This window comes from Vicugna pacos, chromosome 23 (genome assembly GCF_048564905.1).
Source record: "Vicugna pacos chromosome 23, VicPac4, whole genome shotgun sequence".
Taxonomy (NCBI): Eukaryota; Metazoa; Chordata; class Mammalia; order Artiodactyla; family Camelidae; genus Vicugna; species Vicugna pacos.
The window spans coordinates 37579114-37594725 of record NC_133009.1 but is presented as its reverse complement, the minus strand read 5'-3'; the positions used below and the strand labels follow the sequence as shown (position 1 = coordinate 37594725).

General features: G+C 62.6%; 2 protein-coding genes across 2 annotated transcripts in view; both read left to right on the top strand.

The window, feature by feature from the left end:
- Positions 1 to 1234: 1234 nt before the first annotated feature.
- ASCL5 (achaete-scute family bHLH transcription factor 5) lies at positions 1235 to 1807 on the top strand. The gene has a single exon (XM_072948257.1). It carries the CDS (start codon positions 1235 to 1237, stop codon positions 1805 to 1807), a length of 573 nt encoding a protein of 190 aa, XP_072804358.1.
- A 1321-nt stretch (positions 1808 to 3128) lies between these two features.
- The window catches only part of CACNA1S (calcium voltage-gated channel subunit alpha1 S), a 58878-nt gene continuing 46394 nt past the window's right edge, over positions 3129 to 15612 (top strand). The window contains exons 1-2 of the mRNA XM_072948263.1: positions 3129 to 3480; positions 5584 to 5689. Of these exons, the coding sequence (XP_072804364.1) occupies positions 3329 to 3480; positions 5584 to 5689 (258 nt within the window). The 5' untranslated portion in view covers positions 3129 to 3328. The remainder of the gene's footprint in view (positions 3481 to 5583; positions 5690 to 15612) is intronic.

Here is a 15612-nt window from a genome sequence, read left to right as displayed (position 1 = left end):
CGTTGAGTCCGATAACCACGGGTGAGGAGGATTCATGGCACCGAAATTCAGCCCAGGCCAGTTCTTTTCTAAAACAACAGCGTGCTGGAGTCTGGGAAAGGCTGTGTATCTCAGTCCGGCCCCGGCAAGCCCGCGTGCTGCCTCGTCCTCCCTCTCAGTTACTCAGCAAGTACTCGTGCAGAATCTACGGCCTGCAGGCTCTGGGCACACAGACGGGGAAGGATGGGCACTTGTGCTAAGTGCCAGGATGGTGGAGAGGGCGCCTCCCAGCCCCACGGGGACTGGGACACAGAGCACACTGGGGTGCCTCTCTATGGGTGGAGAGCTTCGGAAGTCCTGATCACACGTGGGTTTCTTGAATCAAAGATGCATTTCCTTCCATAAAGAGTCAGAGCCTTGGTTGCAGCCAGGCTGCCGCTGGAGTCCCTACTGCTAACTCAGTGAGCAGGCTCTGAGCCTCCGGGTGTGAGGCCCTGGGAGGCGTCGTTGGCTAGATGTATCCTCGGGCTCAAAGGGAAGCGCTCCGCTGGGCACTTGCACGCGGCCGGCCCTGCAGGGTGCGTCTTGGGGAACATTTTTCTCGTGTGATCCCCATACGTTGTTAATCTCCCGGAGGAATGTTTCCATCATCTCGTAGGTAGAAACCACGCCTCAGAGAGGTCACCCAAGCCCTGGGGGGAACGCGGGGTCTGAACCCGGCCCAGCTCTACCGTCTGCGGCTGCAGCCCACCTCCTCCCCTCTGGGTGCTCGCAGTCGCCCTGGAGGGTGGGGGTGGCACGAGGAGCCCACAGGACGAGACTTTCCTAATTGATGTATTCACTGTCCTCTTTAGAGACGGTTCCCCGGGACCCTCTCCCGGGCCGGCGCCCCCTAGCAGCCTGGGGATCCCGAGGGCCGCGAGGACCACCACCAGGCTCAGGGCCCCCGGAGCCGCAGGGCTAGCGCCGTGGGAGGGCCCGGCCCCGGCGGAGGCCCAGCTCTGCATCCAGGCGTCCCGCATCCCGGCCGGCTTGGAGAGGTGCCCGCTGAGCTGCTTCAGTGTCCGCACAGTCCGCCCCGATGGCTCGCGTTAGGCGTTCCTCGGCCGCCTCCCGCCAGAGCGAAGAGAAGCCCTGACGAGTCCGGGGACCCAGCGCCGCGGCTGGCGATGTGACTCGCCGCGCAGTCAGGGCGCGAAGACCCCGAGCGGGGGCGATTCGGGGTCTCGTTCCGGCTGCGGCTCCGAGCGGCGTCATGAACGACGACTTCTGCCGGGCGCTGGTGGACCGCCGGCCCGCGGGGCCCCCGGGCTGCCTGCCGCTGGCCGTCGGGCCCCCTCCGCGGCCGGCGCCGCTGGCCCGCGCCGAGCCGCTGGACGCCGTGCCCTTCCTGCTGTACCCGGGCGCCGCCGAGCCGCCCTACTACGAGGCCTACGCGGGCGTGCTCCCCTGCGCACCCTTCCCCGGCGCCCTGGGCGTCTGCGACTACCCCTTCGAGCCCGCCTTCATCCAGAAGCGCAACGAGCGCGAGCGCCAGCGCGTCCGCTGCGTCAACGAGGGCTACGCGCGCCTCCGCGGCCACCTCCCCGGCGCCCTGGCGGAGAAGCGGCTCAGCAAGGTGGAGACCCTGCGCGCCGCCATCCGCTACATCAAGTACCTGCAGGAGCTGCTGAGCGCCGCCCCCGACGGCGCGCCGCCCGCCGGCCCGCGGCCCGACCGCCCCGGCCCCGGCGAGCCCCCGGCGCCCGCCTCGCTGGCGCCCGACTCCTCGGAGCCCTCCTGCTGCTCCTCCGAGCCCTTCTTCGAGTCGGAGGAATGCAGCCACTGACGGGCTGGGGCCCCCGCGGTGCGGCGCTTCCACGTCTGCGACACCCTCCTGCCGCCACTGCCACCCAGACTTCGTCCCCTTCCAGCTGGGGCGGCGGGGCAGGGCGGGGTAACGAGGGGCACGAGAGAGACCAGAGCCGCCCGCTGGGGGCAGCGAGGGCGCGCGCCTGGGGAAGCGCCGGTGCGCGCCGCGCCCCCTCCAGGCCGGCCACCCGGAGCTCGAGTTCAGGCTCAGGTGCAGCTCCGCGCCAGGGAAAGTCGGAGTCCAGGTCCCCGTGTGTCCACTGGCCGTGGTGGCCTTGCTCAGTCCTCCGTGGCCACCGGGGAGTCCCCAGGGAGCGAGCCTGCTTTGGTCCGCATGGCACGCCCCGGTCTCCACGAGATGGCCTCAGACACCAGCCTCTTCTTTGGGACGCTTGCTTGCCACCCCGCCCACCAGAGGAGCCCCGAGGGCGAGGCAAGGCCAGAAAGCCTCCCACTCAGCCCAGATCAACCACAGACACCGCGGGGGAGGCGGAGCGTGTGCCTTGGTGGCGCCCTCTGGTTTCCTTAATGGAAGGCACTCCCACATCCCTCACCCTGCCTTGTGGCCTTTTCCTTCTTTCCCCACTCCAGGTTGGGTGAGGACTGCGTTTTTCCCCCTCAGACTGTACTCTGTGGGCGTGGGGACCACATGGGTATGTTGGCGCTGTGTTGCACCAAGGGGCTAAATAAAGCCGTGCTGAGATTTGTGATTCTTGGGTCGTGGTCCAGGCTCCCTTCCCTGGTGCCCCTTCCTCATTCCCACTCCACCTCAGAGGGCTTGCTTCCAGGGTGTGGGAGGTGTTCTGTTAGTGCATGCACTCAACTAACATTTACCCAGAGCTTAGTCCATGGCAGGGACCATGTGGGGAGGGGACAGAGCCCCAGAGGTAGACCCGCCCCTTGCACAGCTGGAGGTGGGAGGTGGGGGGAGGAAGGTTCAAAACCTGCAGTCACCGTGCCCGTGGGGCTGCTGTGCCCAGGGTTAAGGTGCATCCCACCCGTGTGTGGGAGTGGAGTGAGGGTGGGAGGAGTCTTGTAGGTACTGAACTGGGCCACCCGGCGCCTCTTTTGGACAGTGTCCTGGGGTGGGCGCGGGGGACTAATCTTGGCACCAAGGAGCCACCCTGAAGCTTGGGGCTCCAGATCTCTTCCTGAACTCTCTGTTGCCCAAGGAGTGACCCTTTCATCCTGCCCCAACCCAGGCCTGCGTACAAGTCCCCCACCCCCAGCCTCCTCGGGCCACACTGGGATGTCACTGGCTGGGCTGGGGAGGGTGACAGCTGTCTGGCCTCAGGAGCTCAGGCCGGGCAGCAGGGAGCCAGCGGAGGCTAATTTTACTCACAGGGAGCAGGGAGAGTGATCCCCGCCCCGGCTGGCTCAGCAGGGCAGGCTTGCCCAGCGGCTCCCCCGCCCAGTCCCCGAGGCAGGGGCACTGGGGACGCAGGGAGGAGAGGGCGGAGGCTGGGTGAGCAGGGGAGCGTGAGGGTACCGGGGAGCCATGGAGCCGTCCTTGCCCCAGGATGAGGGCCTGAGGAAGAAACAGCCCAAGAAGCCTGTTCCCGAGGTCCTGCCCAGGCCGCCCCGGGCCTTGTTCTGTTTGACCCTCGAGAACCCCGTGAGGAAAGCCTGCATCAGCATCGTGGAATGGAAGTATCCTTTAGGGCCAAGGGGCCTCAGGGGTGGGGGTCACGGGAGGGGGGTGGTCACAGATCAGAGGCTTTGGGGTCAGGAGAATGGACCTGCAGCTGGTGTCAGGCGCCCTTGGGAAGGAAGCCCTCGGCCCAGGGGGAGGGGGAGGGGGGCTGGCGGGCCTTCAGGGCTGAGTGTGAGGCCCAGGTCCTGGAGGCAGCCCGAGTGCCTGTGGGGTGTCTCTGGAAGGTGCTGGCACATTTCTTGGGGCTGCTGGAAGGAGTGCCCAAATTCCCAGTCCCCAGAGTCAGGGGCCCCGCTCAGCCTCCGTGTGACATGGGACACGAGATGGTAGGCCTGCCTTTGGGAAAGTCCCCCCTGATGGGAGGGGGTGAGAGCATTGAGGGGTGGTGGTCCCCTCTGGGCACGGGCTGGAGGAGAGATGGGCTCGAACCAGGCTCTGCTGTGAAAAGCCAGCCTGGCTCGAACGGACCACCCTAGGGACTGGGGCTTGAATCCCTCTCTGAGGCGGCATTAGCTCTGGGGGAAGAATGACGAATATTTCCGGATTATTTGGGGAAAGGAGGAAGGCGCTGCTGAGGGGCGGGAGGCCGCTGTCAAGTGGGTTCTGAGAGCCGATCCGGGATATTTGAAATATTTCTGAAGGGTTTGGAAGACCAGGCTCCCACCAGCTGTTCCTGAGAAGAAAGGAGAGTGAGGAACAAGAGGACCAGGAGAGCACGGGCCGAGTTGGGGCAGTCCGGGGTGGCTCAGCCCTGCCTCCCCCGCCCCTCAACTCCTTCCACACCGGCCTCTAACGGCCCGCATCCCCAAGGGGCCACGCTGCTCACCAGCAAGCGCAGGGAGCCTGGGGCTGCACTGCAAAAGGGCTGGCAGGGGCCTGAGAGGTGGGCACACAGCTCTGGGGCTCTGATTCTGTCGGTCACGGTCCGTGCCTCAGGCTGCAGAGTCCAGGTATCACCCCTCATGTCCCGTGCTCCGACCCGCCACGTGGGTGCTGAGCCCAGCCTGCACCGGCCACAGCCTCCCTTCCCATTTCTTTGAGGGCCCTGTGGGCTGTCTGTGCTTGGCTCCTCGGGCACGGGGGAAGTGGTGGTGGGTCGGGGTGTGAGGGGGCAGGTGCTTAGAGGGGAGGGTTAGGACTCCCTGGCCCCTTTAACCCTTCTACGTGGTTGGTTGGGAGTGTAAATTGGTGCGGCCGCTGTGGAGAACAGTATGGAGGTTCCTTAAAAAACTAAAAATAGACTTACCATGTGATCCAGCAATCCCACTCCTGGGCATATATCCAGAGAAAACTCTAATTCAAAAAGATACATGCACCCCAATGCTCAAAGCAGCACTATATACAACAGCCAAGACGTGGGAACAACCTAAATGTCCAGCGACAGATGACTGGATAAAGAAGATGTGGTATATTTATACAGGGGAATACTACTCAGGCATAAAAAAGAATGAAATAATGCCATCTGCAGTAACGTGGATGGACCTAGAGATAATCATATGAAGTCAGACAGAGAAAGACAAATATCATATGATATCACTTATACGTGGAATCTAAAAAAAAAAGGCACAAATGAACTTATTTACAAACAGAAACAGACTCACAGACATTGAAAACAGACTTATGGTTACCAAAGGGGAAGTGGGGGAGAGGGATAAATTTGTGATTTGCAGGTACACGCTACTGCACATAAAATAGATACTGTACAGCGCAGGGAACTGTATTCAGTGTCTCGTAATACCCTGTAGTGGAAAAGAATCTGAAAAAGAATATATATATATGTATGCATAACTGAGTCACTGTGCTGCACACCTGAAACTGACGCAACACGAAATCAACCAAGCTTCAATTTAAAAAAAAAGGGTCCCTGAGAAGCCCTCAGCCGGGAGTCAGAGCTTCTCAGTCCCCAGGCGTCTCAGTGGACGTCCCCTCTTACGGGGGAGAGGGAGGCAGTTGCCCCGCGGAGCCGGGGCCTATGCCCTGCAGGAGAGCATGCTGGCCCCTCAGCCTGGCACTGGAGTCACTGCAGACCCTCGGAGCTCTTCCCTTTACCCCTGCAAAGCCCGCGCCTCGCTCGAGGGCTCTCCTTAACCCTGCCCCAGACCCTTCGAGACCATCATCTTACTCACCATCTTTGCCAACTGTGTGGCGCTGGCCGTGTACCTGCCCATGCCGGAGGATGACAACAACCCTCTGAACCTCGGCCTGGTAAGATGGACCTTCCCGTCCTCCTGCAGCCTGGGCTGTGGGAGGCCCCTTGGGGGGCTGCGCACGGTGGATGATGCTGGAGTTCAGCCCCTGAGGATACAGACCCCGTGTCCCACCGCCAGCAGGGCTGGCTGAGCGGCTCAGGGCTCTGCAGGCAAACCTAACCTTCCCAGGCTGGACTCATCGTATGAGCAGCCAGCACTGAGCGAGGGCCCGCTGTGCCAGGCACGGCGCTGAGCTCGTGGAGACTAAGCGCATGTCACCTTCGGTACAGCCCCTAAAGCAGTTCCATTCGACAGACACGCGAACTGAGGCTGAGTGAGGCCAGCGGTGGAGGCTGAATGCTCAGTCCCCTTCCCGGAGTGTAATCGGGAAGAAAGCTGCTTCCACGGAGCTGGCCTTCCGGGAGAGCTCGATGGAGGGGTCCCAGGAGAGCATGTGTGTCCCCAGCAGCATGTCCCCAGGCCGTAAAGTGCCAGAGCCAGAGAGGGCTTTCCAGAGTCAGGCTGACCCGCCTCCTCCCACCGCACGCTGCTTTGCGGATGAGAAAACGGAGGCTTAGAGAGGGGGAAAGACTGACTGAGCCGAGAGCCAGAGAACTGATAAAACGCTCGATGTTCTTCCGGCGCTTGTTAGATGCCAGGTTCTGCGCTAAGTGTTCCGCATCGTTGTCTTTTTCACTCCCTGTAACAACCCCTGTGAAGTCAGTCCCAGGATTAGACCAATCGCAAGGCAAGGAAACTGAGGTTTGGGGAGTTGGTTCCCCTGCCCAGGGTCACCCCACAAGCATGTCTTCACACAGGGTCTCAGGCGCAGGCCTCTGACTGTGACACCCGGCCTGTTTCCGCTGTGCTGACGTGCCTCAAGCCCCACGAGACAGCGGTGGGCATCTTCCCCCCAGGCTTCCGTGGGGCCAGGATGGTGGGGCCAGCCACCGTGGCAGCGGCGTTTTCCTGCACTGACTCTGCAGGGTGGGAGGAAGGGGGCCAGCAGCCGCCCGAAAGGACAGCATTTATCTCTGCCTCCGCTTTATGCTGGTTTCCATGGGAATCTATCTTGAGGTGGTGAGAGGCTGGGGTTCTGAGTGAGTGCCGGGCTATAAGTGGAAAGACTTGAAGGCCAAGTGTGGAAGCAGAGTGAGCTCTGACGTGGGCCCGGCCTGGCGGCGGGGCTGGAGGGGTGGTGGGGCTGCAGAGCCCCAGCCCCGCGAGGCTGCTCACTTCTCTACGCTCTGGATTCCAGGGGGGCCCTGGGTCCACCCCACCCTTTAGGGTTTCATATTTCGGGGCCTCAGTTCCATTTCAACTCCTTAAGACGCTGACTATTTTGGAAAGGAACGCCACCCTCCTGGAGGGTATTGAATCATCCCTCAGTGGCTGAGTCGTCTCCCACCTTGAAGCAGACAGTCGCTCTAACACTTTCAAGCAGTGCTGTGCGCTGGCCTTCAGCCCGTGGGCTGAGCTACAGAGTCCTGGGTACGTTCTCGTGGAGAGAGGGGGCTGCACTCCCTGGGACAGGCAGATCTGATGGGAAACCTGCCCAAAGCAGCGACTCTCAGGTCGAAGTCAGAGCTGGACGGGCTATTGCTACCAGCGGGGGAGCCTATGTGTGGAGCCCAGAGAGGGAGAGCGACACACAAGGTCACACGGCCGGCTGCTGGCGGCGGCCTCCCCACCCCCACTTGCGAGTTATGTGTTCATCTCCACGAAATCCAGCACGAGGGAAGTGAGCAGCTTCGGGCAGGAGGGAGGGGGTGGTCTCCGGCCTTCTGTTGGCTGCTTCGTAGGCCTCGGAGGGAGGCCAGGGACCCCCAGGCACACACCAATTACCGAGTATTTATGGACGCCTCTTACACCCCTGGCGCGCGCAGGGGCTCGCTGGAGAACAGACGTAGTCCTCATCTTCGCAGCTTAATTAATCCAGTCAGCCAAACGAGGAGCTAAAATGAAATAGGAGTGGGCAAGGGGGGGCACTGGAATATCGTCCTGGAGGGGACCTGAGCGAGACATGGGGTCAGGGCAGCTCCCTGATCCTAGAGGACAAGGACAGGGATGGCTTCACAGGGCAGGGGAACCCGGGTCGTCCCACCAGGCCCGGCTACAAGAGGGTCCCGTGTGTGCCTGGGGCCAATGCTCCGTGGTCGTGGTATCGAAGCGTCAGATAACTGCATCTTGAGTCCAAGTTCTGTAAGTGAAGTCCGATGGGGACAGGGTGCGTGGACCAGGAGCTGGCGCACAGCTCACGGCTTCTACCACCTCCCACCCCACCCTTGCCTCGAAAGACAGGCTCTCTGCTGAGCCCCTGCCTCCTGGGCCGCCTGGTACGGCCCGAGCATGGTCCTGGGAGGGTCAGGGTTGGGCACGTGTGCTCTTTGGTGGCTGCACCCACCCTGGGCTGACCGCACCGCAGCCCGTGCAGGTGGGCTCTGTGGGGCCCAGCCTCAGCCGGCCCCTTTCCGGTGCCCAGAGTCTCCTGCAGTGGGGCTGCATACCCTTGGGTGGAAGCAGCAGGGCTGTGTGAAGGGCGGTGCCTGCTCAGTCCCCGCCTCCGGCTGGGGCATGGCTGGGGCATGGCTGGATCCCGAAGAGGTGCCAGGAGGGTCTGCCCTTCCCCACACAGCATTAAAGAGGCAACTTAAACCCATCACAGTAGGCTACCAGAGGGGGGCTTTTTAGCGCCTTTAGTGACACTCACTGTGAACAGGGCTGGAACTTCCCTCTGTGCTGGGCCCGCCAGTGATGGGCAGGTCTTGGAGGAGGGTTGGGCATGGAGGAGGGGCTGTCACAGCCCTGCAGGAGGAGGGCCCAGGGGACCACATGTGCAAAGGGCCGGGGCCAAGAGATGGAGATGAGTTGGGATTTAGACAATCTCTCAGGCCACCGCCTGGAGTGTGGGTTGGGGGGACGGTGGGGTGGAAAGGAGGGGGAGGGTGAGGAGGCCTCTCAAGTGCCCAGACATGAAATGGGGGAGCAGAGCTGAGGCCCGGGTGACAATGAAGATGGATAAGAGGGCAACATTGAGATTTAGCAGCGGGGAGTCCATGGACCTGGTGCCCGCCGGGTGTGGGGACTGAGCGTTGGGGAGAGGGGGGAGAAGGAGAGGGTGACACTCGGGTTTCCGAGTGGGTGACGGAGCACATGGCGACATCACTTCCCGAGACAGCACTCCTGGGGAGGAGCAGGCTGGGCTGGGGGAGGAGAGGCAGAGTGAGGTCAGCCCCGGGTGGCACATGTGCTGGGGCCTGTGTCCACCGGGCGAGTGGACCGCAGGTCTGAGCATGGGGGTCAGACATTTCCTCACTTCGGATGACTCCAGACTAGCTGGGGTGATGGGGTGGTCAGGGAGCAAGAAAGCCTTCCCACAGGACCTGCTGGGCTGCCCCGGGGCCGCTGGCGCCCTCGCTCGTTGGGGGGGAGGCCCTGACCGCTGCCGTGGCGGTGAGCTTCCCTGGGAGGCGGGCCCCCCCGGGGACTTTTCTCCCGCCCTCCTCCTCCTCCCCTGCTCTCACCGAGGGTGATGGACTGAGCTGGGGTTGTCCTCTGACTGCCTGCTCTGTGTCACTGGGGAAGCCCAGGGTCAGACAGAAGGGGAAACTGAGGCCCAGAGGGGACCAGGAGTCCCAGGGAGACACAGCGGGTCAGAGGACGGCCAGGAGAGGGCTGTGACTTCTTGGAGCAGAGGACATGGACCCTGAAGTTGGCCGGGCTACAGAAGCAGTTGGTGGTTAAGAGAATGGGTTCTGGAGCTACAGCGGTGTTACTCAACTTCTCTGTGCCCTCAGTTCCTGCATTCGTAAAAGGGGACAACATTGTGAACATCCGAGAGGATTCTGGATGAGTCGAGGCCGTGTGAGGTGTGCTGCCTTACCCACTGACCCAAGGAATTTGATGGCACGGGCGTCACAGTGCCTCGCGGTGGGCCCCCCAGCCACAAAGCCCCTGGTCAGAGACCCCGGGCTGTTCTAGAGTCAAATGGTGTAAGCCCAATAGCCATGACCAAAGGACTGCTTCAGACAAAACTCCTCTTCACCCCGCCCACCACTGTCCCGATCTCTCTGCCCCTTCGTCTTCTCCCCTCCCAGCATCCGACTTACCTGAAGGGCCCCCCACACACCCTCCAGCCGCTTACCATCATCACCACCGCCATCAACAGCCAGCACCTTCGGGCTCCCGCCCTGAGCCAGGTACCACTCTAAGGCTTTCGACGCATGATCCCATCAGGGCCCACGACAGACCCCCAGGGCAGGCGCTGTTATTTTTCTTATTTTTCCAGATGAGTAAGAGCAGGCACAGCAAGCTTAAGTCACTGCGCATGCCCGGTGGGCCCTGCGGGCAGACCTGTGTCCTTAGTGGGGCACTGGGTGTGGCTCTCTGGACATCAGAAGGGGCCACAAGAGGCGAGGGGTCTCAGCTTCCCTGGGGAGTGGCTGGTGGGGAGGTCCCAGGACAGCAGGTTCCTGGCCTCGCTGTGATCCTGCCTCCCCCTGACTGTGGACTGGCTGCCCACCCAGAACCCACATTCAGAGATCCCGCCCCGGCCTCTAGGCACGACTGCACTGGCCCAGGGGAGGAGGCTGCTTCAGGCCTGCAGAGTCGGTGCCTGACAGCCCGCCCCGGAGTTCTCCCAGCAGTGAGGGCTGGGGGACCCAGGCCACAAAAGGGCACCGTCTGTCAGAGAAGCGGGAGGATGAGATAGGCCCTGAGCTGCCACGGGGGCCAGCGGAAGGGCAGGGAGATGCCCAAGGGCAGCTGGAAGCCAAGACCAGAAGCCAGGGTGCTGGCCGCCAGCCCAGACCGGAATCCTGCAAGTTCAGCCCAGCCCCTTGAAGGCCCACCTGCTCCCTGAGGCCTGAGGGAGCCCTGCTCCTGGGGGGACCCCTGACTGCGTCCCGTCGGGAGGATCTCCATTCCAGCCTGGGCCAGCTGAGGGGACCCACGTGGAAAACAACAGCGTCAGGGGCCAGGGCTTCCAGTTCTGGGCTCAGGCTGGAAGCAACCGCTTTGGCCGCCTTCGCTACCATCTCACCAAACAATCCTGAGTCAAAGTGCGGTTCTCAAAAAGTAAGAACGTGACTGTGATTCAAATCTGCAAGGAGGACAAAGGCTCATTCAACTCGTAGGAGAGCAAGTAGGAGGGCCAAGCTGGTTCAAAGAGGATTCGAGGAACAGAGTGTGTGAATCTGGAGAAGAAACGACTGGCTAGGATTGCCATGCGAGACACTGAGCTGGCTGTGTCCTGCAGGACGGTGAGACTGTGTCGTCAGGGTGGTGGTGACGGACGGTTTCTGTCAGGCAGACGCCATTTGTGTTTCTACAGGGCAGAATCCCGAGGGTCAAACAAAATTACAGCCCCCACGTCAGTGGTTTTTGGGCAGGGGAGAGAGGCACCTTTGGCGACGTCTGGAAGTTGGCGGGAATGTGTCCTGACCGTGCCCGCACTACCAGCATGTCCACCCCAGCGAGCGGGGCCAGGCGTGCTGGCTCCCGCCCCCCGACGCACAGGCCAGCCCCTCCCACCAGCAGAGAGCCATCCCACCCAAACGTGGGTTCAGCTGAGGCCGAGAAACCCCTCTCCAGACAGCGAAAGAATCCTTGCGAGGTCCGTTATAAAACGCTCCGACAGGACGTTGTAAGGACACGGCGCCCTCCCTGTGTGTGACTTCCAAGTCCTGGGTGATTTTTGGTAACACAGGGCAAGTTGGCCTTGGTACTGCTGGCAACACGGGGCAAGGCTTGCTCGTCCTGGCCCCCTCCCCCCTCCTGCCCCCTGCCCCCACCCAGGCAGCAGACCCACAGCCCCTGCACATTCCTGGGGCTCGAGTTGCTGCCGCCTAAGCCCCTGGCATCCAGGGCAGCTGTCTTTTTATAGGGTCCAGAGTGTGCCCGATGACTGCTGGGGCCACAGCCCACGCCGCCTCCTCTCAGAAGGACCCCATCTCTGGCCCTGCCCTTCAGAGACCGGGACCTGCACGGCCAAGGCGTCCAAGCCGGGGCCACCAGACACAGGTCTGGCAAAGTGAAAGGAAAGCCTGGCTTTGAGCCCCGGCTTGGAGCCTGCCCCCTCCCACTGTGGGAACTCGGCACCCCCCACCTCTAATCTGCACCCTGCACCCCAGGAACGGGGTGGACACTGGCATAGTGGACAAAGCCTTCGAAGATGCCCTGAGCGCTTGGCCCAAGCTGTTCAGTCTCGTGGGAGTCATAGCAGCCAAAACCGCCTCTGAGCTGGACTTTGGCAGCTTTCTGAAGCCTCTGAGCCTCAGTGCTCCCACTGTGCCCGAGAGCACGGGCTGCCCTCCAGCACTGTCGTGTCGATGGGCGCATGGACATCGTGCCTGGCCTGGAGCACAAGGACGCCCAAGTAGTCATTCCGTCCCCCCTGCCCTCCCTGCCTCCCAGCCCACAGCCCAGTCCCGCAGAGCCTAGGCCCGGAGGCGGGGCAGGAGCTGACATCCAGGCGTCCCCGGGGGCCCTCTCTCCCCCTCCAGCATGTCCTGGTGGCTGAGACCACAGAGCCTGGATTCACGCTTCGGCTCTGCCACTCGCTAGCTGTGTGATCCTGGAGAAGTTAGTTGGCCCCTCTGTGCTTCCGTTCCTTGTCTGTGAAATGATGAGTGCCCCCCTTGCAGGGTCCCTTTGAGGATTACATGTGTGTATGCGGCCAGAGCAGGACCTGGCACGTAAGGCGTGATTGGTAAACCATGGCTGTTAGCATCAGGATTGCCCGAGAGCCCGTCTCCCGCCCTCTCCTGGGTGGGCGCCCTGCCCTCCGCTTGTCCCCTGTCAGCACCCACCCCGTGCACAATCTCCTCTGTTACTCAGCTCCGCTGGCTCCCGTGGCTAGACCCGCGGGAGCCGGTTCTCCGGGTGGGGAGAGGGGTGGGGGAGGCGAGGTGTCGGGGAGACCCGCTCAGACCTGTCTATTTGGGTGAGAGTTCACCAGGGTAAATATAGCCACTTTCCTCACTCCCTCGGGTCATGTTCCAAACCTGGAGGCTGAGGTGGTCGTGGAGACAGATACCAGGGCCCTGGACACGTGGGGACAGTGTGGCCACGGGGCACCAGGCTGGCTTCCCCAAGCCCCCACTCACTGAGTGCTGCAGGGGGGCCCGCGCCTGGCTCCCCTCAAGCCCGCCTCCCTCGTGCGCAAGGAGGAGGGATAGCAGAGTGGGGAGGGACCCAGCCCACAGCTCAGGGCCCGAGAAGCACCATCGTCTTCCTAGAAACCACCATTGCTTGGGTTCCAAGCCCATCTCCACCTGGGACGGAGAGAACTTCGGTCGCGGCTGCGCAGCGAGCTCTGTGCCGCCTGCCGCCCGTCTCCGCGCCCGGCCCCTAGCGCCTCCGTCCACCCCGGTCAGGGCCGGATCGTCCAGTCCCGTGGTGCCCCCAGGCCGCCCTCTGAAGGAGCCTGAGGAAGTGAGGACCCTTGGCAAGGCTGGGCCTGCTCTCTCGGGGTCCCCAGGGTCCCTCACAGGCTCGCCGCATCGTCAGGGCCTTGTGGGGAAGCAGGCTCCAGGCCGCTCTGCGCTTGAAACTCTGAGCCCTGGGCACGGTCTCCGTTTGGCTGGTGAGGTGGCCTCTCTCTTCCACCCCACTTCCCACCTTCGAGCTTTAGGAAACAAAGTCTCATCTACTTAAGGGACGAGACGGGGAGGGCGCCAGGAGGGAGGCAGTCGTCCACACTGTGAAGCATCTTCCAGCAGCGGCGCCCACCAGCCGGCTTCGCGCACGGCTGCGGGGACCCCACGTTCCCCCACCACCACCAAGCCTGAGCCCCTGCAAGCACCGACCCCTCTCCTTCAGCCGAATCCACTTTGGCTCATTGAACCCGATGTGCCTGGAAAAGTCAACAGATACGAGTCCAGCGCTGCGTCCCCTCCAGTAAGATTTACGTCCTCAGAGGTCACCGTGCTTGGCCCCAAGGAAGGAGCTTTGGGCCCCGGGGCCTCCTGTCAGCCCTGCCCCAGACCAGCCTGTGAGGGCCTTTCTGTGGACTCCAACGGGCCTCGGGAGGGGCTGGAACACTGGAGGCCAGGCCGCAGTGCCTGGGCAGGAGTTGGGGGCGAAGGGGGTGGCACGGCCCCTCTGTGGCCTGACAGGGAGATGGAGGCAGACAAGGCCCCTGAGGAGGGGAGCCCAGCCCACTCCCCCCACCTCCCCACAGAGCCCTGGGCCGACCAGGGCAGGGGAGCTGCCTGGATCAGGATGGCTGCCCCTGGGAGAGGGAGGACTTTGCCCAAAAATAGAGACAGTGGGAGGGGGCTGCAGTCTGAGCCCTGCTTTTTTCAGCCCAGGACTTTGGGAGAGTCTGGCTCCCACGGCCCCAGGAGCAGGTGCAAGTTCTGTGGATCAAGGTCCCACACCAGGCTCACCTCCAGCCAAGCGCGGACCCAGAGCCCAAGTGACAGGCCTGTCTGTGGAGGGACGTCAGGTGACTGAGGCCCATCCTTGTGGGGAGCTGGTGTCGGAGCCATCACTGCACAGCCAGATGGGCTCGTGGTCCTCCTCTGAGGTCAGGGCGCCAGGGGGCGAGGGGCAGACACGGTCTCCCCTGCTCTGGTGTCAGCCTGGAGTCTAGTATCCCTTTTCAGGAATAGAGGTCGTGAGGCTGCACCTGCCTTTGAAGTATGCAACAGCAGAGATTGAAATTTCCTTTGTTTATTCATTCAACAAACATTTCTTGAGCACCTACTGTGTGCGGCGCAGTCTGGTGTGCTCTAGAGCAGAGCTTCCCAGATGACCTGTGAGGAAAGACCAGTTCGTTGCTTTTAAATCTCAGCCAGCTGTGAGCTGCCCGGTGGTCCCTCCACACAGCTTGTGTGTGGGGGACTTGCCATGTGGCTTTCCTGAGCCCACACTGGTCTGTGGTCCACCTGCGTGCTCGGAGGTCATGGCACATGGCTACGACAGTTCACAGATGCTGCTTCTCAGAGCCTATACGTTGCTCATCTCAGAGTGACAACTGGGTGACAACCGAGAGAGCGGCAGACACCCACGTGGTTGGCGTGGCTCCAGATGCAGGTGACACGGCATCTGACTGTTCAGGTCAGGGAGACAGTCACAAGAAAGAGAAACACAGTGTGGCGAGCGGTGCTCACAAAAACCTTGAGCCAGAAAAGAAGACAGACGGGGGAAGGGAGGGGACTGGGGGACCCCCGCGATAAGGTGATGTTGGAGTTGGGATGTGAGAGAAAGCAGACAGTGAAATACCCGTGAAAGGCAGGCCAGGCTGCAGGGGCTTGGGGCCCCAGGTGACGCCGATGGCACTGGTCCTATGACGCAGGAAGGGACACGTCCCTCCACCTCCCCGCCTGGGAGGGCCCGGGCCGCGTGCACACGCGGGGGCCTGGGGCGGGTGTTACGACCCCGGTGGTCCTGGGCCCGGCTGGGGGAGGGGGAGGGAGAGCGGGGCCTTGGAGCTCTGGGACCTGAGCGAGCCCCTCTAAGGCCCGCGGCCAGCCCCCCGGGGCCGGGCAGCAGGACAGGCAGGGGCAGGTGCGGGCGGCCCTCCCAGGGCAGGGCGGCCGCGGCCTGTGAGCGCGGCAGCTATTTTGGGCACATTTCCCCTCCCCGCAGCCCCCCTTCCGCCTTGCCCCTGGGGTGGCAGCCGCTTGCAGATTTAAACGCTGGCTCGACTTCACTCTGCTGCCTGTGCTCCCCCCGCCCCCGACTGCCCTGGGTAGCTCCTCTGGTGGGGCGAGCGTCCCCAGTTCCCGCCTCGTGGCGAGTCGGCCACAGTCCCTACACGGGCCCTTCAGTGGAACAGTGCGTCTTGGCTGCTCAGTCCCACATTAGTTTTCAGGAAGGAGAAAGCTCTGGGATTACAAGCTGGCAGAGGGGATGAGGGAGGAGGTTAAGGAAGGCAGTCTCAGTCCATCCAGGCCTCAGTTTCCCCCTCCACACAGAAGGGGAAATCATGCT